The 18,142-nt window shown below is 42.5% G+C and overlaps 2 protein-coding genes across 2 annotated transcripts; one reads left to right on the top strand and one right to left on the bottom strand.

The window, feature by feature from the left end:
• Positions 1 to 881: 881 nt before the first annotated feature.
• Positions 882 to 1,936, bottom strand: rasd3 (RASD family member 3). Its single transcript, XM_027015751.2, has one exon. It carries the CDS (start codon positions 1,743 to 1,745, stop codon positions 1,113 to 1,115), a length of 633 nt encoding a protein of 210 aa, XP_026871552.1. The 5' UTR covers positions 1,746 to 1,936; the 3' UTR covers positions 882 to 1,112.
• Positions 1,937 to 7,668: 5,732 nt separating this feature from the next.
• palb2 (partner and localizer of BRCA2) lies at positions 7,669 to 17,916 on the top strand. Its single transcript, XM_035534531.1, has 13 exons — positions 7,669 to 7,753; positions 7,987 to 8,039; positions 8,344 to 8,403; positions 8,492 to 8,639; positions 8,969 to 10,438; positions 10,699 to 12,314; positions 12,555 to 12,710; positions 13,189 to 13,271; positions 14,283 to 14,444; positions 14,818 to 14,934; positions 16,720 to 16,807; positions 16,929 to 17,074; positions 17,399 to 17,916. The coding sequence occupies exons 2-13, from the start codon at positions 8,001 to 8,003 to the stop codon at positions 17,628 to 17,630; spliced, it is 4,317 nt and encodes a 1,438-aa protein (XP_035390424.1). The 5' UTR covers positions 7,669 to 7,753; positions 7,987 to 8,000; the 3' UTR covers positions 17,631 to 17,916.
• Positions 17,917 to 18,142: the final 226 nt, after the last annotated feature.

The following is an 18,142-nucleotide window of genomic DNA, read 5'->3' as shown; positions in this document are numbered from 1 at the left end:
AGCTGATTACACAAAAAGGGGAAATGGCTGATATATGGTTTTTAGTTGCAAGGGCTCATGCAATTTGCATGTATTGCATGTATTTCTGTTTTGAGATGTTTAAAGGATGTCATTTGCCATCCAAGCACTGTTGCTTCCACAATTAGTGACTATCCTATGTATTTTATTGTAGTTATATGACAGCTTTTCTGATAAACAATGACCATTTTAATTCAAGTCAAGTGAAACATTGCCATATATGTTTTTTTATGATAAGTTTTGGTTTAGAAAGTCAAGACATGTTCAAAACACTTCTTTTTTTCCAGAAAGCTTCGACAGGACAAACTGTATAATACACTACCTGAAATGTCACCTGCTTGATATAAATAAAGCAATGTTAGCTGTGTCCAGTAGTTTCTATTCATGATAAACAATGTAAAGCATTTTTGGGGGCACTATTTCTTTAAGGTTAGACACTATACTAAGTACAATATTAAATAACTACTTAAATTAGATATTGCAGTGATCATTTCAGTCCAAAATGAAAAACATTCATTTAAGGAACACCTAAAAGTTGTTTTGACACAAACACACATAAATGAATAAAGAAATGAACAAATGAGGGGTTACACAATTATGTAAATTTTGTTAAGTGATGTATTGATGTCCATGTGTCTCCTGAGATTTGATGTGTGAATACTGCAGGACTGGGGGATCTGAGGATTCTAGTAGACATCAGCTAGGCTTCTGATGGGCTACTTTCAACCAAGGTAGAATATGTGTGAACCCATCATAGTTTTAAAGAACTTATGGATGTGTAACAAATATTACCATGGTGGGTAGGGGTGCTACTCCTATGCTATTCCATCCATGGAAGGTAAGTAAGTGACAACCACACAATGAAAAGTGAAAGGCAATGATTTTAATTCATGAATAGAAAGAAAATGTCAAGTTATGCAGGGCACAGTTCACTCACACTCATTCATTGTCTTTTTCATGGGTTGCAGGTTACAATGCGGTTTGACGCATAAACTGCCAAAGCACAGATATGAGTCCGCGGTCTTTATGAGGACAGCATCAGTATGATGCATAAAACACATGAATTGTGCATTTATATGTTATTTATATGCATTTTAAGAGAGGATGCAGCTGTTGTTTTTCTTCACGAGTTGTTTCTCGCGTGCGCCATCCCTTGTCAGCGTTTGCCTCCGCCTGCGCAGCGCCGGGCTCACGCGGCTCGGTAACTTCACCTGCTCGAGCAAGTCCCGAAACACGGCGATCACGTTCTCGCCGGTGCGGGCAGACGTCTCCACGAACCCGGCTCCCCATTCTTCCTCCGCTGTCCGCATCACCTCCGCGGTGGCGAGGCGCCCGCCACTCTGCAGGTCCGCTTTGTTCTCCACCACGGTGATCCCCGCGAACGTCTCCCCTTTGATCTCGAGGATTTCCTCTCGCAGTCGCTGCACCTCCTCCAGCGAGTCTCGCTCCGCGTCCGAGTACACGAGCGCGAACGCGTCCGCGGTGCGAATGCACAGGGCGCGCATCGCCGGGAAGGCGTAGCTGCCGCTCGTGTCCAAAATCTCTACGCGGACCCGCGCACCGTCCGTGTCGTATTCAAGCGCGTGAAGCTCCTCCACGGTGCGCGTGTATTTGAAGTCGAACCGATCGTGCAAGAAGCGAACGATGAGGGCCGTCTTACCCACGCCGGCGGCGCCCAAGAAGACGAAGCGCACGGTCCGCTGCTCCTGTACCGTCAGCGACATCATCGGAGAATCGGGATGTCCTACGATTTCTTTTTATCTTGAGGAGTCTCGTTCACTTGTGGGGGACCTTCTGAAGCAGATGCGGTCTGTTTACTCACAGAACAAATGCTACAGGTGGTCTTGGCAAACCGAGCGCTTAACAGAATCTTCCGGAGTTCAGCTGTGCAAAAACACGAACGTCAGCTGCTCGAGCGATCGGACGTAGTGGGGTATCTTACCGACGGACCTTATATAACCCGAGCGAGTCTAGCTTGGGCAGCACTGACCAATAGCAGTGCTAGCTCAGATAAAGATTATTGCATTTGCGGCTTGGCAAACAGTTCTTAACTTTCTCTGCGTGGTGAGCACCCGTGCAAGTTAATTATTAAGCTTGTGTGTGAATAAGCCTATTGTGTGAATTAATGTTAAATACATTTTGACAGGCGAAGGCCTTTTGAAGAAGGTCCTTATGAATCTTGTATCTCCCCATTTAGTATCACGTTATGACCCATTTATTTCGCAATAATGGTGAATTCTGTATTTCTTAGACAACGACTTTGTTATATACAATTATTACCCATTTTATTAGAAACATATCGCATGTGTACAGTTATATAATATAGAATATCTATTACCAAGCAAAATCAGTGTTGGCCACCCTCCAACTTTTCATAATGGTCAGATTTTGACCGTTTGACGCTTGTAGCTGAGTACTTTTCTATGGCTCTCAACCCAGCAGTGACACACGAGCAACTGCAGCGCTGCTGTGTCCGGCACTTTCATACCGTTGCAACACCCACTACCAAGCAACTACCATGTTAATGTCACTGTGGCACTGAGTGTAGGTCAGTCACCCACGTGATGTGGCACATAGTCTCTGCGAGTAACAGATTGGCTACGGTCTGTAATTAGAGCTAAACCTATAGAAACACGTTTGAGATGCACCTTATAAAGAGGACAATGAGCGCCAGACACGGGGTAGGCGCTTCAAAAACATGGGTGCAGATTGGAGTGAAAATAGTTGCGCTTGCTTGATGGAAAAAAGAACATCAGATGCTCGCCTGCATCTGGATAAAGGCAGTGAGGCGCTTGATGCCTTAACGACAAGCGCACGAAGGAAACTGTGAAACCAAGCACGGGGCCCCACCAATGAGACACGACGAGGCTCTTTTTATTTTTTTTGGTGCCCTCAGTGTAAACAACAACAGCATGCTTGCACAAGAGGTCAGTGTATAAACATGTTATGACCTTCTGAGTTAAAAGTAGTCACTGAATTTTCAGCTCAAATTGCCAAATCCTAAATTACTAAATTACCTTGCATTAAAAAAAATTAAACACTTCTAAAATTTCTCAAGGACAAAAATTTATTAAAAACGTGCAGAACCCAAGACAGGACACCACAAAATGAAGAATTAAGAAACTGTCATTGCATGAGGACCATTTCACAAGATTTGTCAATCAAGGACTTTTCAGGTTTATAAATGTATCTGATTAAGTCTAACCAAGATGTAACAGAGAGTGCATTTCAAATTCAAAAGGGCAAAGTAGATACCAAAACTCTCCCAAATAAGCAAACAAACAAACAAATAAATAAATGACTTCTGTACAGACCTGACAGAGCACTGGCCAGAAAAACACACAGTCATGGAATATCTGTACACCACATGCTCCAGGATGTCACTGTACATACAAGAATTTATGGACTATGTACAAAATAATGTTCATAATGCCGAGACACCTCCCCAAAAAACAGCAACCATAATCCCCTTTCACCCCCAGTTATAGGGCATGAGTTTATTTCAAGTCAAATCAATGCCAGAACTAATGCTAATGGATGTGAGGCCTTTATGTCAACATCATCACCTTAGAGTTTGGTCTTTGAATGATTAAATCCTGGAATCAACATCTGTAAGCACAAATCTATTTGTCCAGCTTCCAATAACCCATCCAGGTGGTGATTTGGAGTTATTCATAAGCAGTAGACTTTTTGGCTCACAGAAGAATGCCCTCAATACTTTAGGATGCAGTCTGGTTCTTCTTATTTTCCTCTTTTCAACTGACCTTATCTGGTCTTGGTTCCAGAAAGCACAACTGTCATATTTTTCTCCTCCCATCCTGCCAGTGGAGAGCCCATTAGTATTTCCAATTAATTAATATTTTAAAATGCAACCAGTAGTGGGCATGGCAACGTGAGGTAAACTCAATACCCATCCTCTTCACGGAAAATCAAATGAGCGTAAGGCCTCATTACAGTAAGGCTCTGTTTATTTTTCCCAAAAGCATGCATTCAACAATAGTTATAGCCTACTGCGTTTAGACTGACTGTGCCTACAGAGCACAACAATATCAATTATTTTATTCAAGATTTTTATATGGTACACAGATTTCTGCAGATCCCTGCAAATTCTTTTGTGAAAAGCCCTCTTGCACCATTTGTATTGTTTGCACAACAGCATTGACACAGGAACATTACAATCAGCTCAAATGTTGGTTTGAGATATTACGTTACATATTACGTGTGAAAAACCCAAAGGAAAATTTTGGCCAATATGCTTTATGCATATATGTGCACAGAGTTTGGATATTTAAGAGTACCAGTTAATGCATGTGTGGGCGAGAGCATTAATGCGTGACTCACGACTGGTTAGGTGACAGGAAGCCTTCCGCAGTAGAGCAGCCGAGCTGACCCCACCTCATTTAATCCTCTTGGATTAATGTAAGGGTGAGATGTCCTCTTTACTCTGCCCGTAACAACAAAGTCAGTGCCTCGCACAATTACTACCCACACAAATGTCACCATGATCAATAGCATCCTGGAACTTTGGAGATGTTTTGTGTCACTTAGACAATGACCTTATCTTGAACTTTGTGTGCTCCCAGGCAAAGGCACTCTGAACTCTCTTATGGTGGTTTCTCATGAGTGAGAGTCATGGGAAGCTCGTGGAAGTCTCTGGGACGAGGCACAGCCCTCTGTCACGTATACGCAAGGGCTTTTGCACATATTCAAAAGTGTAAGTTCAAGATCCTCTAGGTAACTTTAGCAGTGGTGAACTACTAGGAGTGCACATGGACATGAAGGACCTTGGCCTGAACTACTACTCCATAATCCCTGAAGGCCCGGTCTGGCCTTAGCAGAAAGTGGATGACATAAGGTGTGTGAAAGGCAGTGCACACATATGCTCAAATAATCACTTGTGTAACTTAGTTTTTCCATATTTTCACATTTCTGTTGTGGGATATTTTGAGAAATTGTCATTTTTTGTGAAACACCAAACATGTATGGAAAAGAGCATGTGAAGGACTTATATATTTTTGTACTCGAAATGAAATGCTTTGTGTAAAAAGATGATGATGATGATGATGATGATGATGATGATGATGATGATTTTATTTATTTATTAGTAGTAGTAGTATATCAAATCACTAACACAAATACTCATAACACAGCTTGCTAGTGTATATAACTAGCTAGCTTATAGACTACTGGCTAGTCTACAAACTCGCCTTCTGACGATAGATATCAGATAGCAATATCAAATTTAAATAAAGTAAACATCCACATCATGCAATCCTATCAGTGTTATTCTCTTTAAGTTTTACAAATGTTTTCTCTCACAATTACTCAGGAGCACCCCTTTGGTTTGTTAGATCAAGTCATAATACATTTGGGGATTTCCTTTTTGCACAATATACCAAACATGTTTTCACAGAAACAGTCTGTGAATGATTCTAATTTTTTATAACAAGGGATATTATCATGTCATTATCATGTCATTATTATCATGTCTCCTGCAGCTACATATGCTATATAATTAAAGGTCATCAGCTTGGCTTTGCAGCAGAAGTTGTTTCAAATAAAACAACTGGTTACAAAATAATCAGTTAAATATAAGTGCCTTAACACATGAACATGTTAAGGAAATTATCCTCAAAGGAAATGATATCTCAAACAATAGTAGCGGTTTGGACAATACTCATTACAACTGAAAGTTTTCATCAAAAGATTCCCTGACAGTGACAGAATTCCACTCAACTCCTTGGCTCCTCCAGCCACTATGCCCTCTGTGGTGCCTTATCAGAGCTGAGAGTTCCCTTCCTGATAACCACCGCCAGCTGCTGCTGACTCCAGTACAGCCTTATTATCAGACCTTAAACATATACTCCCATTTAACAACAGCTCTCAATTCAGCACAATCTGGCCCTCGCATTACTGGACTTGAGTACAGAACTTAAAAGTATGACCTGTATGGTTACGACATATTTTCTTGTTTGACTTCGATTCTACCGGTGATATTAGCTCGCCACCAGCTGTGCCCTGACTTGTGCTTTCTTTGACCCTGCATACACCCACTTCTAGTTTAAGCCAGACGGCTCTGTGCACTCACATCCGGGTGGGTGTCCATTCGTTACACGCAAGCAATGACCTCTAAAAACATGTTAATGCATTTCTGTGATCCCTAATCATTTCTGCCCTGTTCAGAGTGATATAGTAACTGGCCGACAGAGTTAAAGCTCATAAGTGTGGACTTTAATGACAGTGTCTATGCACCAAAAACAATAAAAAGTGTTCATGACCCCATGAGTGTCAATACTTACAGGGGTCACTTTGTAATTTAAGAGCAAATTTAAAATGTGTTATGCTAATAAAACCAATTTGCTTTTCTCCAATTGCCTGAGCTAGTTCTTATTATTCAATGTCAAACAAATTTAATTATGAATGCTCATCCTTTTTTTCAACAATGTATGACAAACAGTCTTTATGGTCATTTCCTAGATAAGAGCCAATCTGCAAGAAGATTTTATTGAATGTACTTATGATCCTTAACGTCCCACATATCCCAATGTGACATTTGTTTACCCAGAACAAAAGGATATGTGTAATATTCAATTACTCAGCTTGGATTTCAATATGTGACCTCTGTATTTAACTTTTTTGTTACAAAATGACACTGCACCATGCGGAACTGCAGGTTGCTTTCTGCAGATAAATCTCAATTACTGTACAACTGCACATGAGAGAGAACCAGTCAGGACACCAGAATGGACAGGATTCCACTTGCTCCGTGGTAAACTGATAACGATGCACTATCATGGAAAACATCACAGGCATATGGCCAAGATGTTGATTATGGAAAATGCATTACAGAGAGAAACAACATGACCACAACGCAGTAATTAAAGTTGGGAACAGACGGTAGGAAAATTAGTACTGGGAAACATTATAAAACTGCAGGTTGAGACTGTAGCATACATGGAGAAAGAAAAGAGGGAGAGTTATTTTACAAGAGAATGCCTGGACACGTTTAATGATTATTTTATTACACCGTGGTTTCTGGTGCCTGCGTCTGCTTGCGACATACGACATACGACAGCCCACATCGGATTACCAAGTTATTAAGATATGCAATGGTATAGATAGCACAGCTGAACAGTAGATTGTTAACATAAATAGATATTGTATCATTACACACATACTAGAGATGGAAGACTACAGACGTTGAAAAATATTTACATTGCGATACATTGACGCTCAGTGAAATACTCAGTGAAAAGCGTTTTATAGCATAGTTTGTATTTCAGATACAGTATTTTCACAGTTGAGATTAATGCTCAGATAAAGATAGCATCTGTCGTCTCTCGAAACAGTGCAAAAGCAAACAAACAGATAAATGCACTATCAGTAGTTACAGCCCCGTATCACTAGCTAAGCCTATTTACATATAAGACATCACGGCACGAGTAACGATACATCGTTCATTTCAATTTCGTCCAGGCTTTTGACGTCCGTTTTATAACATTTTACAGCAAATAATGCCACTACATAGTTTGCCTTAAACAAATACGTAGAGTCACCCAGGTAAACAGAAAACAATTCTTACCTCCGAACAATCCATATTCTACAATGTGGTATCTATTATTTTTGCCTGCCACCTAACCCCGCGGGAGATTTGTTATGGCTGTCCGGAGTGAACACAACCAAGCTTACATCGATAACTAGAGCATTGTTTAAAGCAGTGTTCGGCTGTTACTACGTAAGTGAATTTTAAAGTTTTCGCTAGCTAGCACAATCGCCGGTGTTACACATACAGCATATCTGCTTACAAGTTCTGACAAGATGTTTTTTTAAACTCTGATAATGTGGAAGTGTATCAACTAGCTAGACAGCACCAACCTTGATTACAGCGTTCCTAAGACACACAGCTGCCCAGTATTAGGAAAAAACAACTTTGTGTGCAAGCCGAAACTGAATTTATGTCAATTACAGGTGATCTTGTCAGAATGTCAGAGAAGAGTCTCATGGGAGAAGATAAAGAGATGGTAGGTCTTTCATGGCACTTTGTGTTTGTCACTAGGTAATACTAATGTTACATTAGCTGTGTGTCTAGTTGCACCACGGGTTCGTACTTTTGGCACACTGTGTAACAAAGTACCGTACAGACAGACAGGTAACGTTAGCTATGCTAGTTATATCACGTATACGCATGACTTGAAATGATGAACAAGGTGAGTTCGCAGTAAGCACAGCCATTGATTTGGTGATGCAGCTGAGAGCCAACTAGCCACAAGACAACGTTCAAAGATGGTTTCTTGTACATAAATGAACGTCACTGTTTGCTTAAAGCTGCGGAGGCGACTCGCGCTGCTGCAAAGAGAGTACGAGAGGACGGCGCGAAGACTACAGGTGAGCGTGCGCGTACGCGCGCGGCGGGGCGGGGCGCGGCGGGGCGCGCTGACCTTCATCTGCCTAAACGTACGCGTTTGCATGTTAGCGTGCAGAGCGGCGGGAGGCTGTACGCCGGCATGTGCAAAACAGAATCTCTGGCCACAACGTATCCGGCGGATCTGAGCCAAGCCCAGCCCCGTCCACTGTGTCAGAGTCAGACCTGCTCTCTAATCAGACCCTGCTCTCGGAAACAAGTGAGTGACATTGTCAACCGTAGTCTTGCAGAGACGAGTTTAATACATGAATCGACAGTGTAAGTTTGAGTCTAAAAAGCTTTCACGCATAATCATGCAAGTGAGGTCCCCCCCCCCCCCCCAGTATTATGCTCTAAAATGGGGGGATAATATCATCCTTAAATAACTCATACCTCTATGAGCACAAATAGGGACATTTTTTCCCCCTGACATTCTGTTCTCATTTCATCTTCACTCGTGCCTGTTGAATGTCACAATATTATGAAATGCACATCTATGACTATATGAAGGTTTTGATTTCTTTTGACACCTATCTGGCTCTCCTTCAGCTAAGAAAATCCCTCAGGTACAGTTCCTCCTCTCTGAGGGGGTGGGCGGGTCTCCTTGCCCCAGCCCTACAGGCCACCTCAGCCCCACTCTCCGCCTGCGCTCCAGGCGCAGTCGTCTACGTCTGCAGACCAAGGAGAGGGAATCCGACACGGACAACAGCCAAGGGAGGCCGAGAGAGGGAGCTGGGCATGGAGAGGGAGTGAAGGAGAGGCACGAGAACGATGGGGTGTTGGGACATGACGAGAGGTCAGCACAGGTTGGTGAGCAAGCCGAAGGGCAGGAGAGCAGCTTGGAGACGAAATGCGTTGACGAGAAAGAAAACGGAGGCGATGCCACAGGGCAGAGGGAAGAGGCAAAGACCCGGAACGGATGGAAAGAGGATGGGGGCAATGGGAAGACGAGTGATGAAATGCCCAGAAGTGTCTTGAGGGATGTTTTGAGAGGAAGTGAAAGTAACTCTGCTATGGTTCTCCAGAAAAGTGCAGAGGAACAGACAACTCTTCAGGAAGCATCAGAGGAATTTTCAGTTAACCAGTCAGCTGCAGAAATCTTTCCAAATGATCAGTCAGAAACTAAGATCTCTCCCACTGTCCAATTAGCAGACAGCAGTTCTTGGTCATTCTCATCTGTCCCTGACCAGTTGATGCAGACACAATCTGACCAATCAACTGGTGTTTCTAACCAGCCTGATGAGGGACTGACTCAGTCTAATCATTTACAGACAGTCATAGAAGAAACAGTTGGTGTTGCAGATGACGATGATTGTGAGGGCAGTGTGACTATCCCGTGTTCCTCTGGAAAGGCCAGATTTTTAGATTCCTGCACGTTAATTGATGGATTGCCTTTTCCGGTAGAGTATTACATTCGTACAACCAGGCGTATGGCTACAGCTCACAGCTCCATAGATCTCGACGCAGTCATTCACAGCCAACTCACAAGAGGAAGGGGCAGGCGAAGGTCAGGCCTACCGCGAACCCGAAGAGGAGGACACGCAACCTCTGAGGCCTCCCAGCCAAGCGGCAAACCACTCAACCAGCCCAGAAACAGAGGACGTGGTCGTAGAAGGCAGAGAGGATGCAGACGAACACGAGCAGTGGGCACAACAAGGTCTCCTACAGGTTTATGCGTAGCAGTTCATTCCCAAGTAGAGCCATCCACACAATGTCACTCTCTTCAAGAATTAGATTCAGCTACTCAATCTGAATGCCTCCTCCAATCACAGTCTTCCCTGTTAGTGGAGCCCCTCCCACGGGCGAGACTAACACCTCAGTCAGCAGCAGCCTCATCACCTAGGCCGAGCTCGAGTACAGAGCAAGCGGTTGCAGAAGATTTTAAGCATCTTTCAGATTCTCAGCTTTACCTGGACTGTAAAAGTGTGGAGAATTCTGAAGTGTACCCAGTCTTCAGGAGGAGGTGTGGCCAAGCAGAAAGAGCCGTATTGCGTTCTCAATCGGCGGCGAGCACAAATGGTGAGATCTGATGTTTAACATATACAGCATAAAAGGTTCAAATTTTGTGAATTTTAAGAAGCTTATATTCCTACAAAACGTTTTTTAAATTTCCTGTCTGGAAAAACACCTGTCTCTGTATATAGCTTAACAATTCTTTCATAATCATTTCATATCAAAATGTTCAAAAGATCAACTTCATTTTTTTTAAACCTTTGAAATTCATATATATACCACACTTTTTTAACTTGCCTTTAAATGTATGTATGTTTTCTTTTTAGATTGCACACCTCTCCTGCCTTCGTTGGCTTCCCTTGCTCAGGCTTTGAAGAAGAAGGATGTTCGGAACCTTGGCCATCTGCTAACGGCCTTTGACCTCCAGGACTTCCACCTGCCAGACGATGTGTTTGGCCAGCTGAAGCTGGAGCGACTCCGTCTGTCCTGCGTGAGCATGGAACCTCCAGTTTCGCATCACACAGAGCTTGATGCGGGCCGTGGCAACAGTTGCCCTGGCATCACACGCTATGACCTTAGGAGCCGTATCAATGGCAACCATTTGGAAGTCCGGCCCCTGGAGAGGGAATGTTTTGTGTCAGAGCCTCTGCCACCTAGTGCCTCCTTTGAAGGCACCTTTCCTCTGAGCCAGAATACGGACCAATCAGAAAAGCTCACTGAGCCTATGAACCAATTACATTCTAAGACTGTTGGTCAGACTGTAAGCACCAAACATGAAGGGCATGACAAAGGACCTGAAGACTATGTACAACTAAGCGACACTCACCAATTACATGAATGTGCTGCAAACAGACATCAGTCACAGACATCTGCCACAGACTTGCCCGATTTAAAAACCCCAGATGCTGCAGACACGCAAACGCCTGTGAACAATAAAAGCGAGGTTTTGGGCCAAGGAGCTGGCCAGAAGACTGATGAAGCACCCATGTTTCAGACGGTGCAAAATGTATGTCGGCCCAATGAAACTCGCGAGCTATCAGATGAGCGCTTCCTCTCCCTAGTGATGCCTACCCTCAGCTTTCCCCTGACGACGCATTCGCAGCGCGGTCCTGACTCTTCTCTCCCTTCTGTGGGTGTTACCCCTCATGCTTCGTCCCCTTCTTCACATCCAGTCGTCGTTCCTCTTCTATCCTCTCCCTCCAGCCAGAGCATTGCCTGGTGTCCTTCCCAGCCAGTCGTTCGGGAACCTGTCCCAGTTGCTGCACCATGGATGGTGGCGGTCGAGAGCCGCACACCAAGGGACACTCGGGTTGCGGGCCAAACAATGGTGCAAGGTCGGATTCCAGCTAAGGCTGGAAGAGGGAGGCAAGAAGAAGGTACACGACTGGAACCTGAGCCTGTAGAATGTGTTGAACTGGTGGCAGATGTTAGGAGAAGACCCGGAACAGGGAGGCAGGCTCAGGACGCTTCAGAAATTTGTGACAAACACGATCACACAGAGGACACTTTTATGATGGATACTCTTCCGCAAGATATCGACCAGTCTGAGAACAGTTTTCTAAACATTTCTGAACATGAGATTTGTCCCCAAATTATGAGTGAGGCTCCACCACTGACTGAACCCCAGACTGGAGTCCAGATGCACAGCAAAGCCTTGTCTCCACCCTGTTCTCTGGCCATAGACATTGAAAGTGGCAGTAACACAAAACTCAGTATCACCAGTGAACCAGTCTTTTCATGTGGCTTGGCCAACCAGAGAGCAGATGGGGCTGGATTAGCTCCTAAAAGATCTGAGATCACTCAAACAGATGCAAAACGCTCTCTGGAACCCATGAAGAACCCTGCTCACCTGGCTAAGGCTGCTGCCCAGAAACAGCTCACAGAAACCACATGTCACAATGCCCTTTCCTGTGGCTCCCTTGAGAAGACCCATACTTTTAAGGTAAAGGTCTTTTTGTTTAGATTAGTTACATTTTTATGTTTTTATTTCATTTAAAATATTTATGCTTTAAAAGTCTAATAGTAAAGATCCTAATAGTATTCATGCATGTCTAATGGGACTGTGCCATTAAAGGTTGTATGTATTGAAAAACTTCAGTTGCACATGCTGAAATTCAGTACTGTTTATTGTCCAATATTTGGTGCTGCTAACATAGTTGTGGGTGATTGCCTTCCGCTTTAGGCGCTGGAGACGGGGTGTGTTTTGGATGTGTGTTTGGTACGATGGCCATCCGAGATGTGGTGTGTGTGTGTAGCTGGGGAGTGGAGTGTATGTGTTTGGGCTCAGAAGGTCCGAATCCAGCAGTGGGATCTTCTACATACTTGGACATTTGCACAGGTAAACACACACACACACACACACACACACACACACACACACACACACACCCTTTCTTCCCATACTGTAATATCAAGTAAAATAATAATAACAATACATTATACAATAATATAAATATAATATGCAATATAATAATAATACATTAATGACTGACATGGCATGATGAATGTATTACTGATATACAATATGACACAGTAGTTCTCTGAAATTGACAAGGATATTATGCATTCATTAAAGCTGATTCAGTATATAAATCGGCTGTCCTCAAAATAGTTTTGATTATTTCATGCATAAAAATTAATAAAAAGGGCATAATATGTATTATTTATGTCACCAGTTTGGGTGAGGCAATGTTTCATGTTAAAATAACAATACGAATTTTAAGTATAATTTTTATATCTGTATTTGCTGATGCATTGGTACACTAATAGTATGCGCAGAATTGTCTTTGATTTAATGCAAATGTATGTATGTCTAGTCGGTCATTTCCCTTCAAGAGGTTCCAGATTCAGCCGGATTGCTATGTGTGTCATTGGGGAAGCTGGACATCACAGAAGCGAGGTACAGTATACACACGTATGAACACAATACTGGACATCACAGAGGCGAGGTACACTATAAACACAATACTGGACATCACAGAGGCGAGGTACACTATAAACACAATACTGGACATCTCAGAGGCGAGGTACACTATAAACACAATACTGGACATCTCAGAGGCGAGGTACACTATAAACACAATACTGGACATCTCAGAGGCGAGGTACACTATAAACACAATACTGGACATCTCAGAGGCGAGGTACACTATAAACACAATACTGGACATCACAGAGGCGAGGTACACTATAAACACAATACTGGACATCACAGAGGCGAGGTACACTATAAACACAATACTGGACATCACAGAGGCGAGGTACACTATAAACACAATACTGGACATCACAGAGGCGAGGTACACTATAAACACAATACTGGACATCACAGAGGCGAGGTACACTATAAACACAATACTGGACATCACAGAGGCGAGGTACACTATAAACACAATACTGGACATCACAGAGGCGAGGTACACTATAAACACAATACTGGACATCACAGAGGCGAGGTACACTATAAACACAATACTGGACATCACAGAGGCGAGGTACACTATAAACACAATACTGGACATCTCAGAGGCGAGGTACACTATAAACACAATACTGGACATCTCAGAGGCGAGGTACAGTATACATGCGTATGAACACAATGCTGGGAGATGCTCCAAAATGGTAACTACTGCAATTATACAACCTGTGAGCTAAAGTTACCAAAATGTGCTAAATCTGCTTTCTCAGTAGTCTGGGAGTATATGTATAATTTCTCTCTCTCTCTCTCTCTCTCTCTCTCTCTCTCTGTGTGTGTGTGTGTGTGTGGTGTGTGTGTGTGTGTGTGTGTGTGTGTGTGTGTGTGTGTGTGTGTGTGTGTGTGTGTGTGTGTGTGTGTGTGTGTGTGTGTGTGTGTGTGTGTGTGTGTGTGTGTGTGTGTGTGTGTGTGTGTGTGTGTGTGATGTTATTGTAGGATACTCTGCTGTCCCAGTATGAATGTGCAGTTCTCTCAGGTGGACTTGTATAAAGGTGCCTTGCAGGCAGTGTTAGCTGTGTCTGACTGTAGGTTGGTGTGCTGCTCTGTTCCTGGAGCCCACCAGAAAGCCACCGTGTTCACACTGGCTCAGGATGGCAGGTAAAACTAAATCAAACGCACACACACGCAGGTGCACCCAGTGTTGCTAACTCCCATGTCGCCCAGCCACTGCAGATTGAAGACATTATTCACTTCCTGCCTCTGCCTTGCCCTATTTTAACAAACTATTAACAAATGTTTGGAGTTTGTTAATCTTCAGGCTGTTATAATAAATGTAACTCAGGTATATATTAACATATTTCTTAAATCTTTTGTGATAAATGTCAATATGACATGTCCATGTTGGCATTTACAATGAAACTAGCTGATAACTGCTAAAGCTGTTTTGTTCTCACTACAGTACAGACAAATACCCTTGAAATGCCAACTAGTATCCCATCGCATTTACTCACATGCTATCTCCTTTCTGCAGAGTGGCAGATACTCTTCCTCTGGTCTCCACCAATCAAAGCATTCAGAGTTTGGCAGCAGTGGAAGGGGAGAAAGATGCTCTGATTGGGTGGACTGATTCCAAGACCCTCCTTATATGGTGAGGGATCACTCGAGACACACCCTAACCCATGTGGAAAGTGAGCACTGCTAGCTTCAGTCCAGTATTAAGTTTATGAAGCCGTAGAGGAAGTGATAGTGCTCGTTTCAGCTGACCAACCTCGAACAGGGTGTAACCAGTCAGCCTTCTGATTTATTTATGTTGTACTGCTTATAGTGCTGAACATTTAATGGTCACAATTTTTATATACGAATAGCACAATTTTCAAATAACAGGCTGAGATTAAAATAACACATTATTAAACACAGAGAGATTCTAGGATTTCTACATTTTGTTTATTTTAATTTGCAAGTATACAGACCCTTTGTTCCAACACTTGCAGTTGTGTTCTGGTGCAGCATCCTTCTATCAGTTGTATCTTTCTACTAATTGAAATGATTCTGCAACTTAATGGGAGTCATTTGAATTAATTGGACATAATTAGCAAAGGCACAAAGTTCTCACAGATGATTGTATATGTCATAGTGAAAAATGAAGCTGTACGTTGAGAGAATTGGGCGGTAGATCTGTGAGACAGTATGGTGTCAAGGTACAGACCTGGGCAAGCATTTTTCACTATTCTCAAATGGAAGAATTTTGGTCCAGGAACAATCTTTCCTACATCTGAAGCCAAACCGCATAATCGTAGACATGGAGCCTTGGTCGGACTGGTGACCATGAACACAATGGTCACTATGAATTAGTTACTGGAGATGTGAAAACTCTAGAGAAGGACAATCTTCAGTGCAGCACTCCACAAATCAGGCCTTTATGGTTGAGTGGTCAGACATTACACACTAAAACACATTTTAGAGCCCACTTGTTATATACCAAAAGGTACCCTGAACCACTTTCAGACCATTAGAAGAAAGGTCCTCTGGTCTGAGGAAACAATTGAACTATTTGGCTACAGTTCCCAATGGCATGTATGGAGAAAGCCAGACACTGAACATTACCTCAATAATACCATCCCTACAGTCGAACCTAAGACTGAACATCACCTCAATAATACCATCCCTACAGTCAAACCTGGTGTTGGCAGCACCATGCTGTGTTGATGGTTTTCTGTAACATGGACTGGTCAGGATGGTGGGAAAGATAGATGTAGAAAAATATAGAACAAGCTTGGGTGACATCCTTTGCCCAGGATCTCAGGCTGCCGCCAAGAAAACTCAGGATTGCCTTGGGAAAACTTTTTGGAAGTATCTGAGTATCCCAGATGGAATCTGGACCTGAACTCAGTAGAGCATCTGTGGAGAGACACTCTCCATCTAATCGGGCTGAGCTTGAACACTTCTGCTAAGAAGACTGAAAGAAGCGTCTGACAGAAAGGTGTGCCAAGCCTATAGAATTGTTCATAATAAGATTTGAGGCTGTCGTTGCTGGCAAACATGCTTTAAGTGAAGGATCTGAATACTTGGTATATTTCAGTTTATTTTTTAGCAAATTAACAAAATATTTCAAAAACCCTGTTTTTTTCTGTTCATTAAAAGGTATTGTGTGTGAATTAATGATAAATATGGTCAAATCCTTTTTAATATGAGTCTGAAACACTAAAATGTGGGAAACATGAAAGGGTAGTTGGTAATTGTTTGATATGGTAGATTGCAATCGTGGTCAGAAAAATCAAGCAATTAGATTTATTTGCCCAAATTGTTCAGTCCTACCTCAGAAACAATAGTGCATCTTTATAAATTTGACCCTGTTTATTTGATTTCTGCTGTTGAAGTGCAGCTTTCAATTGTAGCAGTTCAGAACCTGTACCATGTGTCTTCATTATCCCAGGAACATGAAATCAGGCCAGCTGCTTCAGACCATACGGTTGGGTGAGAGTCTGTCCACGACAACCTGTCTGAGGGGATATTCCTATCGGGTAAGGAAATGAAAATCAATAACTACATTACATACACTGTGCCTTTAACTCTTGAACTGTTTTCAGTATACTAGTAATGTCCAAATGTGTGGTGTATTTTGCATACTGTTGCCACCCACAGGGTGCGCTGTGTGTGCTGCTTCAGAGCGCCAGTGCGTGCTGTAGGAGCGACGGATCTGCTCCCTTCATGCTCGTTGCCACGAACCCACTCACGGGCAAGCACCTCCCGTTGTCTCCCATCTCCTGCCCAGCTACTCCCTCTGCGAGGTGTGAGACATGCCCACTGCATTTCCTCACATGCTAGCTTCTTGGGTGACTGCAGTAGTGTGACAGAGTCGAATACATATTGTTCTTACTTATTTAAGCACCGGGCTGTGTGATATTGTCTCGGCTTGTCAGTAATGTATGGGGCAGTTGTATTGCACCTGGGGATATTGTCTTTATTCAGAAATAATGAATGTTTTGAACAGTAGAATGAGAATAGTAGGCAAATGTAAGCAAAATGTAAAAAATAGGAACATGCATCTCTCTCTCTCCCTTCCTCTCTCTCTCTCTCTCTCTCTCTCTCCCTCCCTCTCTCTCCCCACCAAGGTTGCTAGATGGTGATGTTTGTGAATCGAATCTTGTGGGTGTTTTCCAGTCAGGCCATTTGGCCGTCTGGGATCTCAGAGGGGGTGTGGCCAGTGTCTTCGAAGATGGAGTAGCAGAATTGTGTCGACTAGCGCGATGGGCGGGGCCAAACATTCTCCTCACTGGATGTCTAAGTGGAGACATTAATCTCTATCAGTATAAACCCCCAGAAACTAGAGCCAGATGTCCATAATGAATCTTAACCTTTTTGAGTTCAGTATATTTATTATTTAATTAACTTATGCATATTAACATTTAAGTGAAATTAAAATAAAATAGATAACGGTTAGAACCCACTGTATGTCCTTGTTGGTGGCTGTGAAGAGGCTAGCATATAAATTAAACTTAAATCCTTCCACCAATAATTTTATGCAAGACCCTTTCTGTTATATCTTTAAAAGAAAAGAAGAAACTTAAACTTGTTATGTTCTATATTTGTTAGATGCAGTTAAACTAACTGCAATAAGTTTGTTTTTATTTGCAAAATAAATATATACTTTTAATGGCACAGATTTGAAGATGTCTTCTTGAGGGTTGACCTCAGGTTGAAATGCATATATATATATAACGTGTGTGTGTGTGTATATTTATTTATTTATATATATATATATATATTACTTAAATAATACTAGTATAATAGTATTAAAAATAATATTACTAAAAATAGAGATCTGTTAAAATAAGATGTAGACTGTTATGTGAACT

Source organism: Electrophorus electricus, chromosome 16 (assembly GCF_013358815.1).
Source record: "Electrophorus electricus isolate fEleEle1 chromosome 16, fEleEle1.pri, whole genome shotgun sequence".
Taxonomy (NCBI): domain Eukaryota; kingdom Metazoa; phylum Chordata; class Actinopteri; order Gymnotiformes; family Gymnotidae; genus Electrophorus; species Electrophorus electricus.
This window is presented reverse-complemented; position numbering and strand designations above follow the sequence as displayed.

What these genes read in the sequence shown, in the direction of transcription:
- rasd3 (XM_027015751.2), bottom strand. Translation starts at nt 1,745, where the DNA reads ATGATGTCGCTGACGGTACAGGAGCAGCGGACCGTGCGCTTCGTCTTC.
- palb2 (XM_035534531.1), top strand. Translation starts at nt 8,001, where the DNA reads ATGTCAGAGAAGAGTCTCATGGGAGAAGATAAAGAGATG. An exon ending in ATACTTGGACATTTGCACAG is followed by an intron (nt 12,711 to 13,188) that starts GTAAACACACAC and finishes ATGTATGTCTAG; the next exon opens with TCGGTCATTTCCCTTCAAGA. An exon ending in TCCAAGACCCTCCTTATATG is followed by an intron (nt 14,935 to 16,719) that starts GTGAGGGATCAC and finishes TCATTATCCCAG; the next exon opens with GAACATGAAATCAGGCCAGC.